Genomic DNA, 23,729 nt, shown 5'->3' with positions numbered 1-23,729 from the left:
GTTCTGTCTGTTTTGTTTTAACTATCATCATTGTTTACAAAACCTTGGTGCTGGTCCTTTAAGGTTAACCTATCTGAGACTTGATAATAGCCATCAGTGATTATTCTGCTTTATCATAGGAATGTTAGAATAAGAAATTCATGGAAGCCATGAGAGGTCTGTGTGCAATTGACCGCTGGAAACTAGGTCTCCATGCTTCTCCTGTTCTTACGCACTTCCTTAGGCATCCAGTGTGAGCAACAATCAGAGACAAGATATCGAGCTGGATCGACTTTTGGTCAGAGTCATTTCAGCCATTCTTGTCTTCTTAAGCCTTGTTCTTAAATGCTCCCCCCAGCTCACAGCTAAAGTGGAACACATTTTGCGTTCCCTGCATACTCTGTTTTTTGAACTACAGAATGAGTCCCACCAACAATTCCAAATTCTTGCACTGCAAGCCAGCAACCATACTATTACATACTTCTATTGGTTTTCTTAGAAGGCATGTATATATTCTGAGAATATTTCCTTTTCTCAAATAGTCACCCCCTCAGATGTGTTTCTAGACTCTACCTGTAAGTATTATCGTCAGGAAATGCTTTTACACTCTCACAGGAACTGAGCTAGAAAGCACTGTTCTGCAGTTGCCTAACTGTAAGCATTTAATTTCATCAACACCTCTCCAGTTGCCTTTCAAATTTTCTAGATAATGAGAGATCTGAATGTAACACAAAAAGCACCTTGAGGGTCACCATGTGCAGACATCCTGGCACTCCCCAAAGTTTTGTAGCTTAAGGAACTCAATAATACCTCCATATTTAGTAGCTCCGAGTAGATTTTCCTCCAATTTCTTTTCGAAAAGGTATTATTTCTTAGTTTTTGCAACATCTTGTAGATAACCGATATCTTCTGTAAATTAAAAATTTGTTGTGTGAAGTACGGTATGCTTTGCTGGTTGTATACTTACCTCCTGTCGTGTCCTTTAGTGTTCCTTCTAATACAAGGACTGTATTAGAAGTGTAGTATATCTCCATTCATATTCCCCGAGTTAATACTGATTTAATAGATTTCTGCCATTCCTCCTCTATTTTGTTCCAGGTTGAAGAAGCAATGCTGCTTTTATGCATATCTAAAACATTGAAAGGACCCAGTCTGACTAGATCAGTGCTTTCCTTCTTCCCAGGATCCAGATGCTGCCCTTTCTCCGTCTGAGGCCCGCTGCATTGTCCAAGCAAGCTGGCAGCTGTTTCTAGATCATTCTTAATGAACAGACCATTCACCTTATGTGATTTCAGATATTTTGTTTTAAAATGGGAGCAAGAGCTGCCTCTTTTTAGGGTGGTTGTTCTGTGGCTATGAACACTAGCTATGGAAAGGAGAGATTTGGAAACAGCCTTTTCAATGGTTAATGGCGATTCAAATTCAGAAGTCCCGCTGAGGCACAGCTTCAAGGCAAAGCGGCGCCGTAGCCTGGATTTAACAGACAGGTCCACTGTTCAGGGCCTTCTCCTGAATGGTGGGGCACACGAGGTTAAACTTTTGGAACCGAGGAGGCAACTGAACCCTTATCGCTACTGCCCGGGGCAGCGCGGCGATCATCCAGCCAGCACGCGCACCCCCCTGCTCCCCAGTGGGGCTTTGGAAGAAAAGAAGGAGCTGGGATTTCAGACACCTTGTTCCTTACTAGCTAGCTAAAGTGGTTTTGCTCCCTATGTGGTGCTGCGGCTCTGGATTAAATTTTGAGGTACAAAACTGCCTCCAAGAGCTTCAGAGTAGAGTAATATACTGCGTTCTGGAGACACCTAAAGCATATGTATTTCAGGACCTAAATTGTAAAGTCTGCTTTTTATTGACCTGGCCATAAGTCTATCCAGCGGAAATGCAGGGTTTCTAAGTTGTAAGACGGTTGCAGATGCTACAGTAGCTATTGTATGCCTGTCTTTTCAGCTTTTCCAAAACTGACATAATTGCTTCCTTCCATTCTTTGGAGTTCAAAAGGCTCTGTCACCTAGTCTTAATATTTGTCAAATCTCAGCTTTATGACTTAGAGGGAATGGGATTGAAATGAGGTATTGAGTTAATCCTGAATGATCTAAATGCCCCTTGAATCTGAAGCCGTGCTTCTTCCACAAATAGCTCAGTTACTTGGAAAATAATTAGTTCTTATTTGGCTTTCCCAGTTTCACCATTAAGGGTTATTAAAATATTGTGTTATTCTTTCTACAACCTTTCTCTTTAAGTAAAAGACTCCCGTTTTTACCCTTTATCAGGCTCACATCCTAATGACAGTCTTTCTTTTATCCTTTGCTATTTTTATTAAATACTCTCATAGTATTATTCCTGTCTTGCTCGAATAGTTTTCCACTGAAGTATTACTGACTTGTAGATGTGTTAGCTATCTTAATATTTAAGGGAGTATTTATTATACCTGTACATTAATCAAAGCCATTATTTCGTATTTCACTTTAAAATCTTCTCTTAGTTAGGGTTTGTTTTTTTTCTCCCCAGTGCACTTTTTTTTATTAGTTCCTTTTGCTTCTGTTGTGGTTTCTGGTTTTCTATCTTCACGGGGCTTCCCAGCAGAAAGTCACTTCCTTTGGTTATATGGAGCCAAAGAAGAAGCTTCCTGAGAAGTCCTGCTGACACGGACAACTGGACCAATACATTGGGTCGAGTTGTAAAGTGGAGACTTAGATGTTGGTTTTCCAATGAAGAGCTGATCTGCCCACTTCATGCAGCTTCAGCCTTCATGCTACACTTCTCTTTTTAGGCCCCAGAAGAGATAATTAAATGTTTAGACCTAACCTCTGCAATGGTTTATCCAAATACCTAATTTTATGACTGTAATTATTTGATGGTTCTAAGTGGAATATGTTACAGATGTAAAATTAGCCAAGTAAATGTATCTTTTAAGATTGTATTTTAAGTTCTTAAAGCAGAAAAACATTGAGTCAAATATATCAGTGGTTCCATTTAAATCCTTTACATTAAGATAATCACCTGTAATTCTGAAATAGACTAAAAATAGACTCCTTAAGAAATAGCAAGGCATTTTTTATTTGGACCTATTAAGTCCAGAAAATTATTAACTCTAAAAGTATTAAAATGTTTTAAAAACAAAACATTTTAAAGCAATATTAAAATTAAAAACATGATTCTGAGATGGGAATCCCAATGCCGTATGCAGAAGTTTCCTGTTCAAAGGTAAGGAAATCAGTCTGATTGAGGTAATCTCTCATTTTAGGCTTAAAATTCAATTCGTAAAAACATTTTCAATATCTTTTTTCTTCCTTAAGAAGAGAAAAAGCTTCATACATAAGATGGACTTGGAGGTAATGGTTAGACAAAATTCTTTTAAAAAATGTTGCCCTGTAAGTAACTATAAAGAGGTCTTACAAGGATTAAAATGCAAAAATGCCACCCTAACCAACTGTAGCGCTTTATAAGGTAGCCAAAGAATTAAAACAAATCAGGAAGTCAGGGAAGAATGTGCAACATCAGTGCTGGCACAGCAAGTTTCCCCTTACTGTACTGAAAATAATACTAGTGTCAACTATGAGCCAGAACCTCTGTTTGTACAAATCATCAGTGATCCTTTGGCTTTGGTGGCTCTATACCAATTTCCGCTAGCTAAAGAACCGATACTATAACTCCACCAATTACAATAAAAGTCTATATTTTGCATTGGGGAGAGTTTGCCATGTGTAGAATGATTTGTAAGGCAAGTGAAGAGTTTAAACTTATGACAAATCCTCATCTTCTGGTATTTGAATAAACAATTGTGTTTGTTGAAATGCATAGCTTAAAGTCTCACAACAGAAACGGAATCATTAGACCCAGTTTCACCATCTGATTTGCTTACATGATATGGTGCCATAATTGTGTTTTTGGGTTTTATGTTCCCTTGCAGGTTTTTTTCTGTATGAATTCTGCGCTAAATTATCTGACCAAAATCATGGTAAACAATGCTACTTAGGCCGGTAATAAGCAGCATTTATTTCCTTTTTGTGTTTGTTTGGTGTTTTGGTTTTTTTAAGGAGAGTTTTCATTGTATTCCAGGGCTGGGAATGTGAATTCAGGCATTTTCTGAGCCCACTAATTTGAAGTTCAGATTGCAGACTGATTCACTGTGAAACAGTCATGCTTGGGTTATCACTGCACTCTACATGTAAAAGAAGAGAGCTCTCCGTGTGTTGATCCCTGTTCTTTCTGTGCAGAGAAAAGGCTCCATCTTTGCTGCAAGAAACTTCCCATTTTCTTCTGAACCTTGAATGGAGTGGACCAGAACCAGCATAATGGCAGAGATTTGAAATGTCACTGGTCAGCATGGTTAGACTGAGGAGGTGAGCACAGGCATGTAATCTCTCAACCCTTCCACTTTCAGGGAGACAACATCTGTGGTTGTGTAACTGTTGTGAACCTACACCCATGAGGATTCATGACAAACGTTATTACTGAGCTGCATGGCCAGAAGAGGGGTGGCAAAGGGCCAGAACAAATATGTAAGCACAGAAGCTCTCTGTGGCTGTCACATTCACCAATTTCTGATTTCTGGAGATTGCTGAGTTGGTAGGCAATGTGTTCGGTATGGGCAAATGACTCCCTGGAACGGAAGCATTTCTACAACTAGTTGTTTGGGTTTTTTTCTGTGAAGTGCTTTCTATTGTGAGTGGTCTATTTGTGTTATTTGGGAAGTTACAAATTGCCTGGCATTCTAAAAAAAATCTGAGAAATTTTAAAAAGCCTGGTGAGAAAACTTGCCATTTCAAGTTTTACATTCATTTAGGAAGGAAGAGACTGTTTTCTATTCTACATTTGAGAAATGCCTCATGCGAGAGTCTTTATGCTTTCTTGAGCCCTCTGACAAATGCTGTAAAACATTATTTAGTTCTGTCTTTTATTCAGAGCGGTGCAAATGCTTGTTCTGTACCATTACTATGAACTAGCTTTGAGTGCCAAGCAAGGATGAAAGAAAGTTCTGAAACTTAAACAATCTTTCTGTTGTTGGAAGTTTATTTTTTAAAACATGGAGAAAGGAGAAGAGCTTGATGTTGTGGTTTCTAACTGATATTCAAATTTTGATATCAGGCGCCTCAATAGTTTGAGACATTGAAATGTGAATAGTAAGTTCTCTTTCTCAGGCTTGTATCTGGAATCCATCCTCCCACGCAATGCAAAAATCAAAGCAGGCTTTCTTCTGTAACGGCATTTCTTGGTAGAGGCCAACAAGCTGCCTGCCTTGACTGTACTGTGATTTGTTGAGGAGTGAGCAGTCAGTGTTAGCTGATGCTCAGCCCTGAGCTCTACTTTGCCTCTTCCGAACTCTTACAGGCTTCCTGGGGGATGTAGCCTGATGCCTCGCTCTGAGCTTGTGACAGGCCAAAGATGCAATGTACAAATGGGTTACAGAGTTTAAATCTACCCTACTGAGACAGTGTTTGCTCTTGTGTTTATGCTGTGTGTTTCTGCTACGTATGGCACCTTCCCATTTCCTCTGAAAACAAACCTTTTGGTGACCTGCCTTATGGTGTAGCCTCTTGTTTGAAATGAGAACATTCTGGTTGAGCCATTTGATTTAGGAAGATTGATCATTTTAATGGTGTTAAAACCATTAGCTTTAATCTCTCAACCTTCACCCTCTTTTACTACTGGGGTGTGTTGGCCCTGGCCACCAGCCACATACCCACAAAGCTACTCGCGCACTTTGGGAATTTGACTTAATTTATTGCCATAATATATTTAGTTGTTGATTTGGGTATTGGGAAGCCAAACAACAAAACATCTTTCCTTCCCCTTTCCCAGGCTCAGCTGCACTCCAGACACATATCCCCCTCTCTTGTTATCTCCCCAGGTTACACTCAATCCCTTTGGTGAGGCAATGGGTGGCACAGGGGACTGGGGTCAGGACATAGCTGTTTCTCTCTGCCTCTCGTTTCTCACCCTTTTCTTCCACTGCTGCTTCATTCTCATTCGTTTCCTCTGCTCCAGCACCCCCTCTGTGGGCCACAGTCCCTTTGGAGGCGTGCCTGCTCAGCCATGCAACACCTCCAACTCCTCTGACCTTGTTGTCCCTTCATTCCTTGTTTCTTTCCTTGTCATCTTGTTCCCTTGTTCCCTCCTTGTCCCCTCTGGTGTTCTCTCCCAGGTTTGTCTCCTCAGCTTTGGCATTTTCTGCCCTTTCCTCAGTATGTTTTCACAGAGGTGCCACACAGGTGGCTGATGGGCTCTGCTTTGGCACGTGGTGGGTCTATTGCAAAGCCAGCTGGCATTGTCTGTGACCAGCACAAGACCACCCTAACCTCCTCCACAGGGGCCACCCCTGCAGTTTCATGGCCAGGATAAGTGGGGAGCAGAGGAGGGCAGGACAGTAACTGCTCAGCTTCAGGTAGAGATGTAGAAGTAGGCAGGTTAGATTGCATCATCAGAGAGCCTGTTAGCACATCATTTGTCAGGAAGGAACTCAGGAGGGATCTTGAAACTCATTCATAATTTTAAATCTGATACATACTGCTACTTCAGGAAAGGACTGAACCGTGAAATCTATGCTTTTCCATGTTGCAAAGTAAAGTTAACTGTATGTGGAAAGGAAGTTAATTGTGTAATCATATTTTGGCCTGAAATCCAGTGCTGAGTCACATGTTGATGTTTTAAAGAGCACAGTTGCCAGTTAATTTTCCTTTATAAGCCCAAGTCACACCAGAGAAGTGCTACAAAATGGAACTTGTAGTTCAAAAAAACACATACATGTATTAATGTATTTCACTAAAAAAAGAAAAGATATTCTGAAACTTGGTGGTAAATTTTGAAAAGGCAGCTTGCATCTGAAACCAGCAGATAATGGTTGATGCTAACATTGGCTTCAAATTGCTTCACTCAGCATTGACAGCCAGGCTAGTTCTTGACTATGGTTATTGGTTGAGAGAGCATAGATAAATATTGTAAGAAGTAATTAATATTTTACAGCAGTTTCATGGCAAATGCTGAGGAAATTTTGTAAAATGTGCCTCTGAAAGCCTTGGCTTCAAAAAAGATCCGGCACAGGATCGGTTATGTCAGCATTAAGAAGTTTTGTACTGAAAAACATAGACACCTCATCTTGTAGGATGCAACATCATGGCTTGTAGCTGCTCAGAAAGCATGTGGCAAATTGTCAACTACAGCTTGTCTGAACCTGTACTGAATGTTTTAGTAAATGCTTTAGTGCTGGGCCTGGGCTACAAATGTGAGCTTTGAAGCAGAGTTCTCAAATTCCCTCAAACCCTTATTTTGGGGTCTAGTTTGGTCTGCTTCTTACACTGAGCTAAGCAGGAGGTTCAGATAAAACCTCAAGGTCCATTGCAGTCTATATGGGACAGATGAGGGATGTAGGTTTTTGCCCTAGATATTCCATACTGGTGACAGATTTGATGGGATGTGCCATAGCCAAAAGGAATCTCTCCCAGTGCCTAGAATCTGCATGTCTTGGACAATACTTAAAACATTTAATTTTCTTTTATATCAGTATAAATCACTCTTCTTTTGTGCAGAATGAAGGGCCATGCTAGCAGTGCACTATACCTTTACTCTCAAAAAAATCCCTAGCCAAAATACTTCCCTAAAATCAGCTATTTAATGCAGCCCCTTTGCCAGCCCATTGCTGTGGGAACTCAGTCTTTCATTTATTTATGAAACCATACAGATCCTTGTGTTGCACGTGGAGCTGAAATTCTAGGTAAGTGTTATGACTTTTTTTTAAACTGACTTAAGAAGTGAATTTTTCTCTTTTGGTATGAATTCAGCTGTGTAAATGGTATGACCGTTCAACAGTATCTTGCCGATACGTGTAACTTTTTAGGCTTTGAAAGGCATTAACAGTGACTGTAGATGTTCTGTCAAGGTTACCAAGTATGAGTTTGGAGTTTGAGTTAGACAAAAGCAATTTAAGGAAACTGAATTACTTAAAATACGGGAACACAATGTGAGGATCTTTACAAAGGAGATTCATGTCTTTAATGTCTACAGCTCTGTACCCCAAGAACCTGTGGCGACCATTGTACCTAAAGGATTAGTGTGGCCCATTCTGGTTTTAGAATACAATTAGATCAGTTTATCAAAATACTTGCTGCACTGAAGTCAAAAAGAAAAATCCCATCGACTTCAGTGAGGTCAATTTACTGAATCACCGGGATTTCACCATATATGCTTGGTCATCAAGATTTTAAAAAATTTTTACAAATGTTGACAATACTTTATAACATACTTATCTGAGGCATAATTATCAGGTTAGAACATTCATGGTGAGTTTTGGAAAAAATCTATTTCTATTTATATTTATATTTATGTATCTTATCTCTTTTTTGCATTTTAAAACATCACAGAGACACCAATTTTGCATCTGCTGAAATCAGTGAAAAAAATTCCAGTATTTTCAATAGATTATAATCAAACCTTTAATGAGTAAAATACTGATGAATACATTATTATTATTACAGTTATTATTATTTTTAAATTTTTGAAGTAATAATGTAAATGAGAACAGGAAAAAAACCTGAAGGCAACTAAACCTAATCATCATAATGTGTAACAAGAAAATCTGTGACAAATAAAAAAGAAGTACTAAGGAATTGTTTCTAAGTAATGTTGTATATGAAGTATACTCCATGTTAAACTGACTGAAATGTGTCTATTTACACTTTATTAAACAATCAAATTTGCTTCTGGAGCTCACAATTAGTCTGAGAGTTTATGTATATCCATATACAGTCATGTGCTAACCTTCATTATGGAAAAAAAAAAGTTTGTTTCAACTATGTCTGAAAACCAAAAAGGCTTAAACACTTCGATTTGTTCAGGTCAGTATTTTCTTTGGGAAATTAGTAGTTGTCCTAAGACTGGCTGTCAGCAATAACACATTTTCACTTCATAATGTCTTTAAAAAATGTCTTTACAATGATGTGGATAGTAATCTAGAAGTTACAATATTGATGAAACTGGAAACTTTAGTAATGAAAAATAGTATGAATTAAAAAAAAACAAACAAAATACAATGTTGCAATTATTTAATTTCATTAAAATACCACTTTCTAATCCTAAATTACTTTAACCTGTATTATTAAATATATTTTATTCCATCACAGGAAATAATGTGGAGTTATTTAATTTCATTAGTTTTATTTATACTGAGAGAATTATGTTTTATTTTGCATTATACAATTTTAAAATATTGTTTATTTTAAACAGGATTCAAGTTTTGATATCTAAATAATGGTAAGTCTACAACACCTTTATTCGATTTCATTATTGAATGCTTCAAATATGCTACAGAAAACTCTTAGGCAAGCTCAGATTTTGGGGGATGTATTTAGCTCTTTAGAACAGATCGTTCTAAAATAACAGTAAACAGTTTTCTGGAAATCCACACTTGGTTTCTTATACTGGCATAGTATAGCATTTTCTCTGCATAACTACTTCATAGTTTGTGTGTAATAATTTTCATCATGTCAATGTTGTTGAACGATAACTTTGGCTTCATAAATCGTTACACAAGTGATACGTACCTCTGTATTACGTACTATAAAACACTCCAATAGCAGTAACACCCTTTATGTAAACTTCTGCAAATCAAGGAAATGAACCTTGAAACATTTGCATGAGTGAGTAACGTTACCGATGAGAGTTGTCCCACTGACCTCAGAGAGACTTCTCAAAGGAGTGGGAACTTTCTCATAATAGTGAACGATTATGGTAATGCCTCAGTGCCTACAAAATCCATATTCCGGGAGGATGTATATTCTTTATAATCACTGTATTTATGTGGGATTTTCCGCCTGACAATGTTGAAAGAACCAGCCTGGTCTTTTCTGGCTCCTGACGGAAAAATGTTCTTGCAGAGTTTTCCTGACCAAGACGTACTGGGCCAGGCTTTTGAAGATGCGCTAGAAGTACTGCAGCAGCACTCGGACAGAGCGATGCAGTATTCGCCAGGTAAAAAAAGACCATTATTCCACTTCATTTACCACTTTGGATTTTTACAAGAAAATACATCTTGAAGAATGTAGGTGGGAGAGTAATTTCCCAGAGGTGGATTAATGGGCAGCAGAGGGGTATGTTGGGAGGATGGAAAGAGGGAAGACTATTTGGAGGGTTTCCGCCCCTCCATTAGCGCTGCCCAGTGTGGTGTCCATCTTCCATGTCACAGCACAGGGAAATGAATGGACAGTCCCGCTCTACCTTCCCCCCAGTGCTAGTCTAGGTGCACCGAGCTCAGATTTCCTATAATTGGAGGATATATGACCACAGTGCAACAGCCATTTTCCAGTTTTAATATTTTAATTGAAAAATGCCCTTCTGTTATGCTGTGAATAAACCCATATAACAATGAATTCCAGTGGGGAAAAGAAAAGTAAAAGACCAAGAATTCGACAGCTGAAATTAGTTACCATAAGTACTTTTTTTTACATTAAAATGTAAATTTTAAGTATTTTTATGCAGAAAATACAGTTTGAGTCTGGATAATTAATAGAAAAGTGTTTTTCTTGGCTTCAAGAGTTTTCTACTTTACAAAACTTAAAATACAAGCAAGCTGTAAATTGCTCCAGTTCAGACAAGGTTTTGGCAATTAAATTACTATAAAATTTCAAATTTGTGTTTGGTGTTTTTACATTGTGACTAGAAATGGAAGGAAAGGAAAATAGGAGGCTACATCACAAACCCTCTAAGTCCAGAACAAAATATCTACTGTCTTCTGTATGGAATGCATTTCATACAAGGAAGTTTATTTACATATTACCTATTATATACTGAAATGTAAATAAGACCAATTGGTCCATATCTTCAGCTGTTGTTAATAAATTTTTGGCTCCACTGCACTGGTAATTTACACATGCTGAAGGACCCACTATATATAATTACTTGCAATGTTCTTGCCTGTATCTGTGTTAGTGCCAATGGAGAGAGGTATTAAACTCTTGCAACTCAGTGTTTAGTATGTCCCACAGCTGCACTCACATTTCCACATGCAACAGATGTACCCTCCAGAATCTTCTTCTGGCCACCTGCAGTGCATAATTTATTCCAAGTGCCTCAGTCCAGCGTTATCCTCTGCTTCTTTTAAAAATCCTGAGATCCTGGGTTCCTTCCGTGTCGTCCTTCCAGGCACTGCAGATGCTCTGACGCTCCTTCACTTCATTCACGATTGAAGACTCTGACTTGCATTGTACTAATGACCTGCAGAAGAACTGTGTGACATTCCCTTTTCCCTTTCTAATACATGTTTTATAGTAGTCTATCATCATCCCATTCATTAGGTTTGGTGATCTGTTTGTTCCTCCTTTTTCTATTAACCAAACTATTTCATGATACTATGAAATATCTGACATTTTATCTTAACAAATATTGCTTTTCATCGTGAAGGCAAACAAAACCAGCCTAAGGGTGTGATTATCAGTAACAGTACAGATTATGTTGGATAGCCTGCTGATACAAAAGATCTTGGCTCTGGAGACTTTATTATCTAGAAGGCAGCCATAAGATAAATGTTTTTTGTCACACCCAGCAGCATGTTTGCCGCTGTTTTTTGGGTTTTTGTTGTTTTTTTTTCCTTCTTCTCTCCCTTTTACTTACTCAGTTTTTACTCTATCCTCCTAATTCTCAGGTTACAAAAATTGCCTGACGGTGATCAACCATCACCACCACCTCCGAGCAAGTCCCAGCTACTGTGCAGCACCATCTACAGAGGACCAAGGGTATAGCTGGAGAAATGTGATTGTAAGTGAACTGATTACTAGTAAGAGAGTCAGACATTAACGGAAAATTGGCTGGTCATTTGTGATTTCTAAGACAAATCATTACGCTAACTCTAACAGAAATTTGGTCTGGCCAGGCATAATTCAGGTGCTTTGGTAAATATTTGCAAAACATGTTTAATAGTCTTTTTTTACAATTCATCTTAGCTGTTTGACTCTCGTGCTCCTCTGTGGTTCCTCATGTAACATGACAACTACAACCTACTAGTACAGCAGGGAAAAGGGCTTTTATTACCTGGGAACAGGCAGAGAATAACTTCCAGCCCTCACATAGCTTCTGCCGCTGAGAGAAAGTGCCACACCTTTGATTTCTTCTGCAGCAGTTTGCTTTAAGAGTGTTGGAAAGACCAGCTTTATTTGGACTCTGAGCTCAGCTTCAGCCTGCAGAGTCCATACTAATTCTTAAAAACACTGGAAGCGTGGCCTCCAGTTGTGATGGAAAATGAATCTTGCAGGGGAGAAAATTTCAGACAAACAGATTTCACAAAAGCCTATTTTCAACCAGCAGGTTACTGTCAACGTGACACAGGAACTACAGTCTGTAGGGGCCACTGCCCAGGCAGACCTTTGCCTTTTACTAACTCTGGAAACAGGGTCCACTGTTCCTCCTTCACTTCCAGCAGAAGGGCTGAAGGTCTGGAGTGATGCAATTACTCTGTTTTCCCTCTTAATTTCTCCCCTGGTGGGTAGTCCTTCCCACTGGACATAAACTGGTGCTGCGTGTTACTGGTACAGCAACACTGCATGCCATTGTGGCTGAGAAAAGTCTTCCATGGGTGAGGTGATAAAAGGCTGCATTTTGAAGGCTTCAGGCAATTAATTACTACAAGTTTCTTTTTCCTCAGAGAATGTACTCTGTTAGTAACTCTTCGTTGTCTTAATTCTTGAAGAACAGTGCAGCGGATATTTATGCAGATGAGACTGCCTACCATACACTGCAGAATACTCCAGAAAGCCAAGTGATGCATGCTGCTGCTGGCCAGCCAAAAGCAGGGAAAGGTGTGTAGAAAGAGAGTATCTTGATATGCACATTATGTTACTTTAAAAAAATCCCTTGGCAAATCATGCTTTCTCTTTTTCCTAATTTTTTTTACATTTAACAGGAAAAAATAAGTTAACATTTAATAGTAACTAGGATACAACTGCTAATGTTCAGTTCCTATCAGCTAAATCTCATAAGGTAAGCTGAATTTGTTATCATCTTATTCTGTCCTCTTGGTTAGTACATGGAAAAACAAACCAGAGGTGTGTTTCACTCCAAATCATCTGGGATGAAGCCTGATGCAGTGAAGTAAATGACTAACATCTTTATCCTCTTTAATAACTTCTTTTGTTTCATGTGGTCCAACAAGGAGTAGATTTCTTGAAGGTTTTTCACATATATTAGTATTTTTGCACCTGATTTTGTTTACTTTTTGCCTTTGTTTATTTTTCAAATTACCTCTTAGCTTTTGTCACATCCAGTGTGCATTTTTATAGCTATTTTTGCACTCCTTTTTGTTGACTTTACTTGAGTAGATGTCTATTTTACAAAGAATATGTTGGGTGACATTGGTCATTACAGTGTTTCATTTGCTTGTTGCATTCATTCTTTGTTTTTTATTTGAGACTCAGCATCCTTTCTACGACTCTGATGAGATTTACACAGCTTCCACTCTGAGATGTTGTATCTAGTTTTGACCATGGTGTCTTTTTGAGTAGCTTCCTGGTTTTTCTGCTTTTTGAAATCCCCTTCTATTAACTTTAACCGCATGGTGTCAGTTTTTTGTATCATCTCTTCCCATTGATGCTGAACACTGCGGTTTCTGTTGCTTAATAGCTGCTACTACTACTACTACAAATTCCTTGGGACAATGGGAAGAGTAGCCTCTCCTTTTAAGTTCTGTACTTCTAGTCCTCGAAGTTCACCATTGGAAATGAAAACCTTTCAATCTAGAAATGTTGCTTTTCTAAGTCTTACCCAGTGTGGCACTGGAGAATTTTACATGTCGGTATCTGAATTCACGTTCCGTTATTACTGCTCTGTTAAACTTAATTTCCTATTTCATATTTCTTTTACGTTATTATCTTCTTTTCCCGAAGGCCATATTGCATACATTTTCAGAATGTCTGACTATTCCTGTGGAGGTTTTTTGTGACCTCTTATGGGTTTCTTTGTGTCCATGGTGATATTCCTGACAGAAACTGTGATTTGGTGGACTATTTCTGCTATACCTAAATAAATTTAGTCCTTTTGGCTTCTTATTGAGACATGAGAGGTTTTCTGTGTGCTAGCAAATAGTGTGGCCCTTTGGGAATAGATAGGTAGATGAAACAATCAGTACTGAGGACCCGAAATCTGTGTTTAAAGCATTTCACAAGGGGTTTTTTAGGGCAATCTGTAGGATGGCCGCAAGTTCTGAAAGCTGCAGTGACTTAGATACGCTTCTGGAAAGCATCTTTGAGTTAGGTTTCCTCTGAAAGGAGTCCAGTTTATGCACGTCACGTCAAGACCATTCCATGACCTGGACTAAAGCTCGGTGAATGGAGACAATCAAGAGAGATACTTCAGAAATGCATCTGAATTAGACACACCTAGAGAGAATTAGACTGCTTCGGGACAATTCAGCACAGAAATCTAATGCAGACGCTCTGAAACACCTTCTGGAGGAACCTGCCTCTCTCCAGTGACCACATAAGAAATGGCAGATATTAACCTGCTAGCTTAAACTGACGTTTAGGGCCTGCTAATGAACTTCACTAGCTTGTGCAATGAGGTGCAGTACAAAGATCTGTGAACTAACCCCAGCTCAAACTGGTGCATCCACATTGTGTAGCACTTTGGAGATAACAGCTGGGCTCTAGAAACATAGCTGCATAAACACGTAAGAGCAAATAAGCCCTTTCAAACCAAGACAACAGCTAGAGATGATGTGTCTAGAAATAGAGACTCAGTCTGCAGTAGTCTGTGGATTTTCCCCTGATCTTATTTGTTCTAACATAGGTTCATAGGTTTATAGGATAATTCAGGTTGGAGGAGACCTAAGGAGGTCATCTACTAAGAAGTGTTTACTGTGGCTAGGCAGTGTCCTTCACCGGTTTGCCTTTAAGCTTCTCATCTTGGTAATACTGTATGTATTTCTAGTAGAATATGTACTTCTAGTCACAGGCCATTTTTTATTTAGATAATGAAACTTTATTAATTTTTTGGAAAGTACCTCTGATTTCAGGCTCTTCTTCTTCCTACTTTGACCGTCACTTCTCTCCTCTTTCCTTACCACCAGATGCAGAATTACTGTCATCCCTAACAGATGTCTTGGCTTGATCTCAGTGTTCCTTAGCAACTGTCACTTTTCCCCTGTTCCTAGTTTAAAATAGCCACGCAAGACAAGACTTTATGAACTTTAGGTGCAGCTGCTTGTTTCCACTTTGGTTAAAGTGGAAGCCGTTCTTCTGCATAGACTCTCCTTTCTGCAAAATGTTCCTCTTTGTCTCACAATCTTAAATTCTTCCTCCTTACGGCAGCTTCTTGGTCACCCTTAGCTTTGTGAAGGGAAGTAGAAGTACTTCAGAGAGTGGGATCCACAAGACCTAAGTGAAACTAAATAAGCCTCACTAGTAGACTTACGTTTGAGAGCTGAGCCTGTGGGGAGAAGCACTTAGTTATCTGACAAATATTGCAGTACTGAACTTGCTTTTTTCTGCATGGGAACGCAGGTTGACTCTTTCTGACATTTTTAGAAAACTACAGCATGCCAGAAGGTCTACCTCCTTGTTGACTAGGTGAGGTTTATGGTCAAAACTAGCTTGCTCTTCCTGCTCGCTCACTCACCCTTTCTTATATCAGAGACTACCTTGCATCCCCCAAACATTCCTGAAACAAATCTGACAAAATTGAGTCATCTCAAAATCTTTGAATGTTGATTAAGAGGGGAAAATATTTATTCAAAAACATTCAGAGTTTGGTCTCCAGAACCACTTTCCTGCACTGTTTGAGTATGTAATTTCCTGCAGTGAGTTCTTTGACCATGCACCTGCATAGCATGTGTCTGAAGACTGATGAAAGTGGCTTCTGAGACCTACCACACAGTGAAGTCACCAGACATTTCTCATCATCCCCAAATAATTTGCGCTTGAAACTCTAATGACCAAATCCATTTCTATCACCACTGATCTGTACATGTTTCAGAACTATCATCCCATTTGCTGTTGCTGGTCTTCCATTGAATAGTTTATACCGACTTTTCAATGTGATGGGGTATTAGGTTTGCCTATGCTTTTGCCTGTAAGATCCTTTCGAGGAAAAAGACAACTGCTCATCTTTTAAAACAATTATGAGTTCTGTTCTAACCTTTTGTACTTTATTTCTTAATAGGTAGAAAAAAACTTCGACTGTTTGAGTACCTCCATGAGTCTCTGTATGATCCAGCTATGGCAAACTGCATCCAATGGGTGGACAAGCCCAATGGTGTCTTCCAGTTTGTCTCCAAAAACAAGGAGAAACTTGCAGAGCTGTGGGGAGAAAGAAAGGGAAACCGCAAGATCATGACATATCAGAAAATGGCCAGAGCACTGAGGAATTATGGAAGAACAGGTGAAATCATTAAAATTCGAAGGAAGCTGACATACCAGTTCAGTGCTGTTGTTTTACAGAGACTTGCTCCATCTTATTTCTTGGGAAAAGAAACAGTTTATCATCCGTACATTCAGTCCAATCAAGAATATCAGTGTTCAGATGACTGGATCAATTACAGTAATTACATGTTTAACAACGGTTATGCACTACAACATGCTAACAGCTAAACATACCTTTCACATAAACAGGTCTTTGTTAGCCAGTAATAATTTCCAGCACAGGAACTGTTCTCTGTACATAGCTTTTCCTTTAAGATGTCATACAAACACACAAAGAGGAGGGTTTTAAAAATTAGTTTTGTTCCTTTTGAAGTTAATGATAAACAGTCATTGACTATTGAAGAAAACCAGTAGCTGTAAGGCACATTCTATTCTCCATGATGTTAATCAGAGGAATTAATTCAGATTCAAGCTGGTATATTCAAGATCAGGATCCAGGCTTTGCCTGTTAGTGGACATCAAAGATCCCATCCTGTCAACACTCATTGGAACTTTTATGCATATCCCCAACATTTCCAGTCAGAATTTAGATGCTGTTGTACCATAGTGCGTGCACTCCCTATCAGTTGGGTGCATGAGATTTAGAAAGGGAAGAGATTTGCCAACTGCATGAAGCTACTGTCTGCTTTTTTCATCAATGTTCTTTATTAAGAGACATTTTCTGAGCAAACGTCTGTCTGAATGATACAGTCCACATGAAGGTGCACCTGTTGGCCAAGTTGTTAATCTTTAATCGCTTAAATTAACGTATCTTAGCACAGATCCTGACATATGGTATTAGTATTGCCAGGTGCACATTTCTCTGTTGGCAGTGGGTTCATTGGGAAAGTGACCATACCATGAGAGGGTTAGTAAAGGATTATGCTTTTCACGAAGTTATTTACAGTTCTTCCCCCACTAATATGAGAAGCTGCACTTTTATCCAACAGTTCTGTACTCACCTAACAAACGTAGCTTTGTTATTTATAACCGCTTCTGGAGTTATAACTTTATACATATAAATACAATTCCACTTCTCCAGCTCTTTTCCTACATGGGAATGTAGTTGAAAGGCTCATTGATTTTACACTTTCTTCATGGGGAAGAAGGACTAAATTTAGGTAAAAATAGAGTACTAGCACTTTATGCCAGGATGATACCTATAAATCTACTTTTTCTCATACTTCTGTTATCCGATCAACTTGTATCATCCTTGGCTGTTGTGCCAAAATACTTCCATTCAACTGCAATCAGTTCCATGTCCTGCATTTTGCTTCGAGTGAGTGCAGGCCAAAATATTAATAAAGACAAAAATAATTTCTGTGGAGAGGTATAAATGATGGCCTGATATGTTTGATGAAATTCACTGACTTTGATAGTTACCCTTGCTCTAATGCCTGCTTACTTGTACAGGGATATCATTTTATGTAATAGAAACAGTGCAACACACTCCACTCAAGCAAAACTCAAGGTTTTGAGTTAGCACTTTGGTAAGATGAAAGATGTGTACTCCTGGAAATCTGAAGCACGTTAAATAGCACTAAAAACAGACACACATTTTAAGTCAGTAACCATCTGCCAAAAGAAGAAAGTCATAACTGTGTTGTTAATATTTCATTTTGACCGTAGTGTCCTGTAAAATGTAAACATAACTACAAAACCGACACAAGAATGGCTCTGGTTTTATAGAACTGAATCTGGATCCTGCTGTAGCACTGAACACAGTGGGAGTTTAACTCGTAAAGGACTGAGGTCTTTCAGTTGGGATGCCTTCACTGTGTGAGCACATACGTAAATACAACATTTCAAATGTCATAATGTACCTAAATTTGTCAATAAACTGCACGGTTTAGTTACTCCACATCTGTAACCCATTGCACATTGACTTTATGTTACTTACAAGGCTGGTAACATACACCGGCTTAAGAGTCTGCTTTGTGTAAAATGCTTACTTTATCAATATGTTGAGATTAATTTTCCCCAGTCTCATCTACTTGTTAAGGTAATAAATACTTATTCAGATTCTGTGTTACCTTTTTAACTTAGGTATAAACATTAGTATTTACCTGCTGTAAACCTGATAACCAGGTGAGATGTTATAGCTGCAGCTGGAAGAACAGTACAGAGCTGAAAGAGAAGAGCATAAGGTGCGAGAACTGCAGGAAATTCAGGCAGAGAAGAAAGCAGGGAATGATAATATCTGTGGATAGGAAGAGACAGATTTCAGCCACAGGAGTAACCATGGGGACTGACAGTGTTAGAAAGAGATTTCTTTGAAAAAAGGTATCCTCCTTCCCCCCATCAAATATACCTGAAGAGATTTTAGAAGTTCCTACTGTAGTTCTGTGGCTATACCAAAGGATATTTAACTGTGCAATGCACTGATGTTGGGCTTACATACAGAAAAGATTCTTGACTGTTACCAGCGCTTTAACCTAGCAAAGACAGGTTAAACCAGAAGCAAAGGCACGAGATTACCAAATATCTGAAGCACAGACTTAGACTTACTGTGGTCTGAAACGAGGTGTAGCCGTTTTTAACTGTGTGAGTGTTTAACCACTGAAACAACACACCAAGGGATGTGGTAGATTCATTGTTTCTCTACATCTTTAACCCAAGACCATATCCATTTCTAAGATGTACAGTACTGCAATAAAGTCATGCTGAGGTCCTAGCCATACCACAAGAATGTAGGAAATGGGACTCCTGCTAGTCCCAGTATTTGCAGAATCCTGTCATGTAACTCCATGTAGGAAAGTCAAGGCTACCTGTGGAGTTCTAAACAGAACTGAGGTAGGTGCTTGTAAGGCATTTTGATTCCCAATGCAATCCCCTGTGCACCTCACCCTCCATGACTGGCCTCCCACCCTCAGCCTCTGCGTTGCGTCACCTCCCTCCTACCTGCACAGGCTTGGACACAGGATGTCATGGTGCCAAGCACCCCGGGGAAATGTGAGAGGCAGCCCCGGAGACAGCAGCTTTATCCCGTCCGCGTAACTCTTGACAGCTGGCCCATTGCTGCTGCTGCTGACTTCACCTTTGTCTCTCCCCTGTCTCCTTTCTCCTCACCCTTCCTTAGTAGCCAAATGGGGCCGGTCTGCCTGCCCGCCCGCCTGCCTAGATGCTACACACTCACCTCTGACTCAGGGGCTGCATCTCGCCTCAGAAGAGCCTGGGACAGGGCCCAGGGGTGGGGAAAGATGCTGGGCTCCTCCCAGCTCCCACTCTCAGTGCCTCGCTTCAGAGGACACCCCAGTCTGAGCAAGGGGCCAAATACTGGCAACTAATACTGTGCCTCATGATGCTCCAGGCTCTTAACGAGCACATGAGCCTTTCAGAGTGAAATATGTCTCTGAAGAGATGGCAGAAATCCTCTTGCCCAGCTGTAGCTAGACATTTGGACAGTCTCCTTGCTCATCCCTTCGTGCCGACTTTGCAGCCCGGTTTCTGTTCAGCCATGGCAGAGAAGATCAGAGGGTCCCAGGCGAGTGCTGGGCTGGTGCCCCTGCCCAACACACGGTTCTTGTTTGCTCAAATGACTGCAGGTAGGGTATTATGCCTTGTGTATCTGCTGTAGCTTCAGTGGTGTCCTTGATGGAAGGTTCCTGTGCTACAAGCCAGGATGGAGTGAGGTGGGCTTGCGCCTTGCTGGGAAGAGCTTTGCCTCTTTGGCGGGGGCGGGGGAGGTGGCCCTGGGCCCACAAGATGGCACTAACAGACAGCTCTTCACACCGAATTTGCCATGCTTGCAGGCCTACCCGTCCTTTGTTCTCTGCACGTACCTTTTGTTTTTTCTTTTTTTTTTCACCCACTACGTTTAATTTCTTTTTCATCTCCGCGCACAGCGGTGCTGCAGGTGTGGCAGAAGCAACACCTTTCCTTTTGAGGATATTACCAGGCCAGTTTCAGCTGTGGCAGATACAGAAAATATTGTGACCAGGATGGTGATACGAAACCCACAAATTAAAGCAGATGCACTGTGTCAGCAGATCCACAGCTCTGTGCTGACTACCCTGGAAAAAGGTCAGTTTTACACATGCAGCTCAGTGTCCTCTCCAAAATAAGTGTGGCTGCAGTGGCTTCCAACATTGCCTGAGGGTGGTGCATGAAGAAGAAATAAAGCTGATCGTTCAGATTTAGACTTCTGAATTCCTGTAAGGAGGAATTATGACGAGAGCCTTACAGACTCTGTGAAGGAGACAGAACCAGAGCATCTTTGTAACATATTTTATCCACCCCATGTTGCCCGGCCTATGACATACACATATATATATATATATATATCCTGTTCAGCAGACCAAAAGCAGAAGAGTTTCTTAGCCTTCAGCTGAGAAATTATTTGACTTTATTTCATCTGATTTGGATTTGACTCCCGTGAAGCTTTTCCCTTTGGTAGTGTTTTGAGCACATATCAAGTACCTGCCTCCACCTTGTCAGATGCTTACCAGATGTGCATTCTGACGGCAGACAGGTCAGACTGCCTCACCGTCCCAAGGGCAGATGGATGCTGTCTCATGGAGAGCATTGGGTTACCAATTCCTACTTTTTACAAGCTGAGATTTTCTCCTGTCTTATCACAGAGCTGCAGTGAGCTGGTTTACCATTACACATTGCTTGGTGAGTATAAAAAGGGTGGAAATTACTACAAACAGTGGTGGGCTTTTTTGCAAGAAACTGCTTCATGCATTTTTTCCTGTGTGTTAGATGTAAACAAAACTATGTAACCTTCTGTTTTGGTTAACTAGAGCTCTTTCTGAATTCTTGGCAACATTTAAACAACCATAGCTAATTGCCTAAGAGGTAAATGACTGTGAACACTCACTGGTGTATCAGGGTACCAGTGGAGCTCAAGTTGGGTGTTCAAGGCTCTTTTCTAGTTACGTTTCATTTACCTTGGCGATTTTTTCCTAGTTTCCTAGTTTACAAACTTTCTTCTACAAAGAAGGTCAAGGCAAACTCCTAGACTCTCTCTAAACTGCAGGAGCAGTTTCCTACGTTTGTGCATGAGCTGAGGGCAGTGACACTGCATGTGCCTGCTCCTGTCTACATGAGCAGATTCACTTGAGGGACTGGAGAGAGTCTGAGACCATAAAACAAAATTTGTATTTTAAATCTTTTTTGGACAGTGATTTTCAGTTCTGCTTTCAGTCAGGTTTACAAAGATGCTGCAATTCAGACTGAAACATTTTCTGTAATATACCATTAGACAATGTGATTAATGTCTCACTTGTATTACGGAAGAGCTGGAAAACTGCACAGTCAACGCACTATGTAGAGAAATCCCATGTTGATAGTGACAGCAGAGGGCGTTTAAAATGCATAATTTTCTTGGGTTTTTTAGGTCCAGTAGAGCTCCCTGTGAGTTACCAGCTGGCGTCCTGCAAGTGGCAGTTCACAGGCAATTACTATCTACCTGTGTAAGGACCTCTGCTGAAATCTGCCACTGTTTTAGAGCCCAAAAGTGCTCGACTGACACATGCGGCACACCCAGAGGCAGCACAAGCATTTCATATTATTCGATAGCACACCTCAGATTTCAAAAGTGGGATGCACTAAAGCAGAAGAGCAGTCCTAGAGCAGATGGGCACCTTTTTGCCCGAGCAGAGTATTTCTTTTGCTTTTCTCCAGTGGAGGAAGTTATATCAAATTATGACAGTTGGGAGCTTCAAGTCAGACAGCCTTGGTGCTGGGCATACATTTTAAAATAACACTCTCCCAAGGCAATACAGTGCCTAAGAGGCACCAGCCACCTTGTTAGGAAGTTGCACATTGAACACTCAGTGTTGATACAATGGATTATAAGGTGAATTACAGTGCAACCAGGCTGTATTAACAAGATGCCATCAAACTGCACGCAGAGTGTAAACTGATGGATGGAAAAGTAAATTCCTTATTTGACATTCCAGAAACACATAACCTGAGCCAAGGGTTCAAGAACCACAATGAAATAAAAAGAAAGACAGCTGGTTGTTTGTCATGGTATCTCTGTGTAGAATTAGCGGCATTAATTACATATGGAGAATATTAATGACAGTTTAAAGTGGAATGTAGCTAATCGTTATGGTACTATCTCCAAGCAGAATGCTGGTGAAGCTGTGTAATATTTTCTTTCAGAGGAAATGAAAACTCAGCAAATCTATTTGGAGTACTAGCAACGTGTAGTAGTCCTAGGGTCTAGGTTGACTTTTCTGCCTCATCAGAGCAGAATTCAATCACAATTAGAAGACAAAATTCTTTACAAATTTGGATAAGCCTTTTACTGTTGTTGAGATACAGAAAGCCCAGGAGATGGCTTAAAAATAATGAGATTTACTTAAAAATAATAATTTTGAATATTTGATTTGCCTTCCAGTTTTTAACCTTCCTGATTTCAGGTTTCCAGCCTGCACCCAGCAATGTGGAATCTAACGTTCTTTTCAGAAAAAGAACCAAAGACTGGGAGAGCTGAGGTTGTTGGAAAAGCAGCACATTTGGAGAGATGCAGAGTAGTGAGGAAAACTCCATCTTCTGTACAAGCAGCAATGTGCTTCGTAATGGAGGCCAACCCATCCACTACAAGGGATTAGCGACTTGCAGCCAGAGATGAAGGAGAAAAGATGCAGAAGTGAGATGGTCCCTGGCCACTGGAAGTCTGTACTATCACACAGGCAGCCATGTTTTCACCCAGCTCCTGCTGCTCTATTTCCTCTTGGCTGGTTTTGGGCAACTGGATTACTTTGGACCTCTGAAGTCCGCAGAGTCTCAGTCTTCATAGATGAAAGCAAAGGATTTAGACAGCATTTCGGCATGCTGGGACAAAATCCAGAGTCTAATTGTCCATTCCACTGGTTTTACACTCCACGGTATTTAAACCAGATGAGAATCAGTCTTAAACATCTCAAAAGGCCTTGGAAGGTCTGAGCATCTCACTAAGAGCAGTTCCACAGGAAACCTGCAGTTTTCACTTGGTGCCACTGTGAAATTATGCTGTGTTCTGTGAAAAGCACACTAGAAACAGAAAGTCCTGGGTCGGATATGGAGCTTCAGAGCCCTGAGCATACGTCCCCCTCTCCTGCGGGTTTGGCTGCCTGGGCTCAGGGACAGGTTCGATAAACAGCTGTCTGGCTTTGAAAATGTTGTGAAGAAAGGGCTGTTTGAGAAGAAGCTGAAAGAAGCCTCAGCAAGGACTCTCCCAGTTTGTTTGAGAGTTGCATTGAAGCTGACTTGGACCCAGCCTGAGCTGTGCTGCATCCATGCCCTGCCTGGCCATGTGTCTTGTTGATCCAGACATTCACCCTGACCCACGGACTGACTTCATGACTTGACCTCAGACCTTGCTCATCACTATGGACTGATCTGGCAATCATTGGACTGTCTGACCTGGTTACTGCCACC

At 40.2% G+C, this 23,729-nt stretch overlaps 1 protein-coding gene across 1 annotated transcript; it reads left to right on the top strand.

Annotated features, from left to right (window-relative positions):
* Positions 1 to 7,614: 7,614 nt before the first annotated feature.
* On the top strand, positions 7,615 to 16,644 carry SPIC (Spi-C transcription factor (Spi-1/PU.1 related)). Its single transcript, XM_010295931.1, has 6 exons — positions 7,615 to 7,690; positions 9,199 to 9,225; positions 9,849 to 9,942; positions 11,612 to 11,724; positions 12,653 to 12,761; positions 16,117 to 16,644. The coding sequence occupies exons 2-6, from the start codon at positions 9,223 to 9,225 to the stop codon at positions 16,542 to 16,544; spliced, it is 747 nt and encodes a 248-aa protein (XP_010294233.1). The 5' UTR covers positions 7,615 to 7,690; positions 9,199 to 9,222; the 3' UTR covers positions 16,545 to 16,644.
* Positions 16,645 to 23,729: the final 7,085 nt, after the last annotated feature.

Source organism: Phaethon lepturus, unplaced genomic scaffold (assembly GCF_000687285.1).
Source record: "Phaethon lepturus isolate BGI_N335 unplaced genomic scaffold, ASM68728v1 scaffold26251, whole genome shotgun sequence".
Classification (NCBI taxonomy): Eukaryota; Metazoa; Chordata; class Aves; order Phaethontiformes; family Phaethontidae; genus Phaethon; species Phaethon lepturus.
The sequence above is the reverse complement of the archived record's forward strand: the minus strand, read 5'-3'. Positions and strand labels throughout refer to the sequence as shown.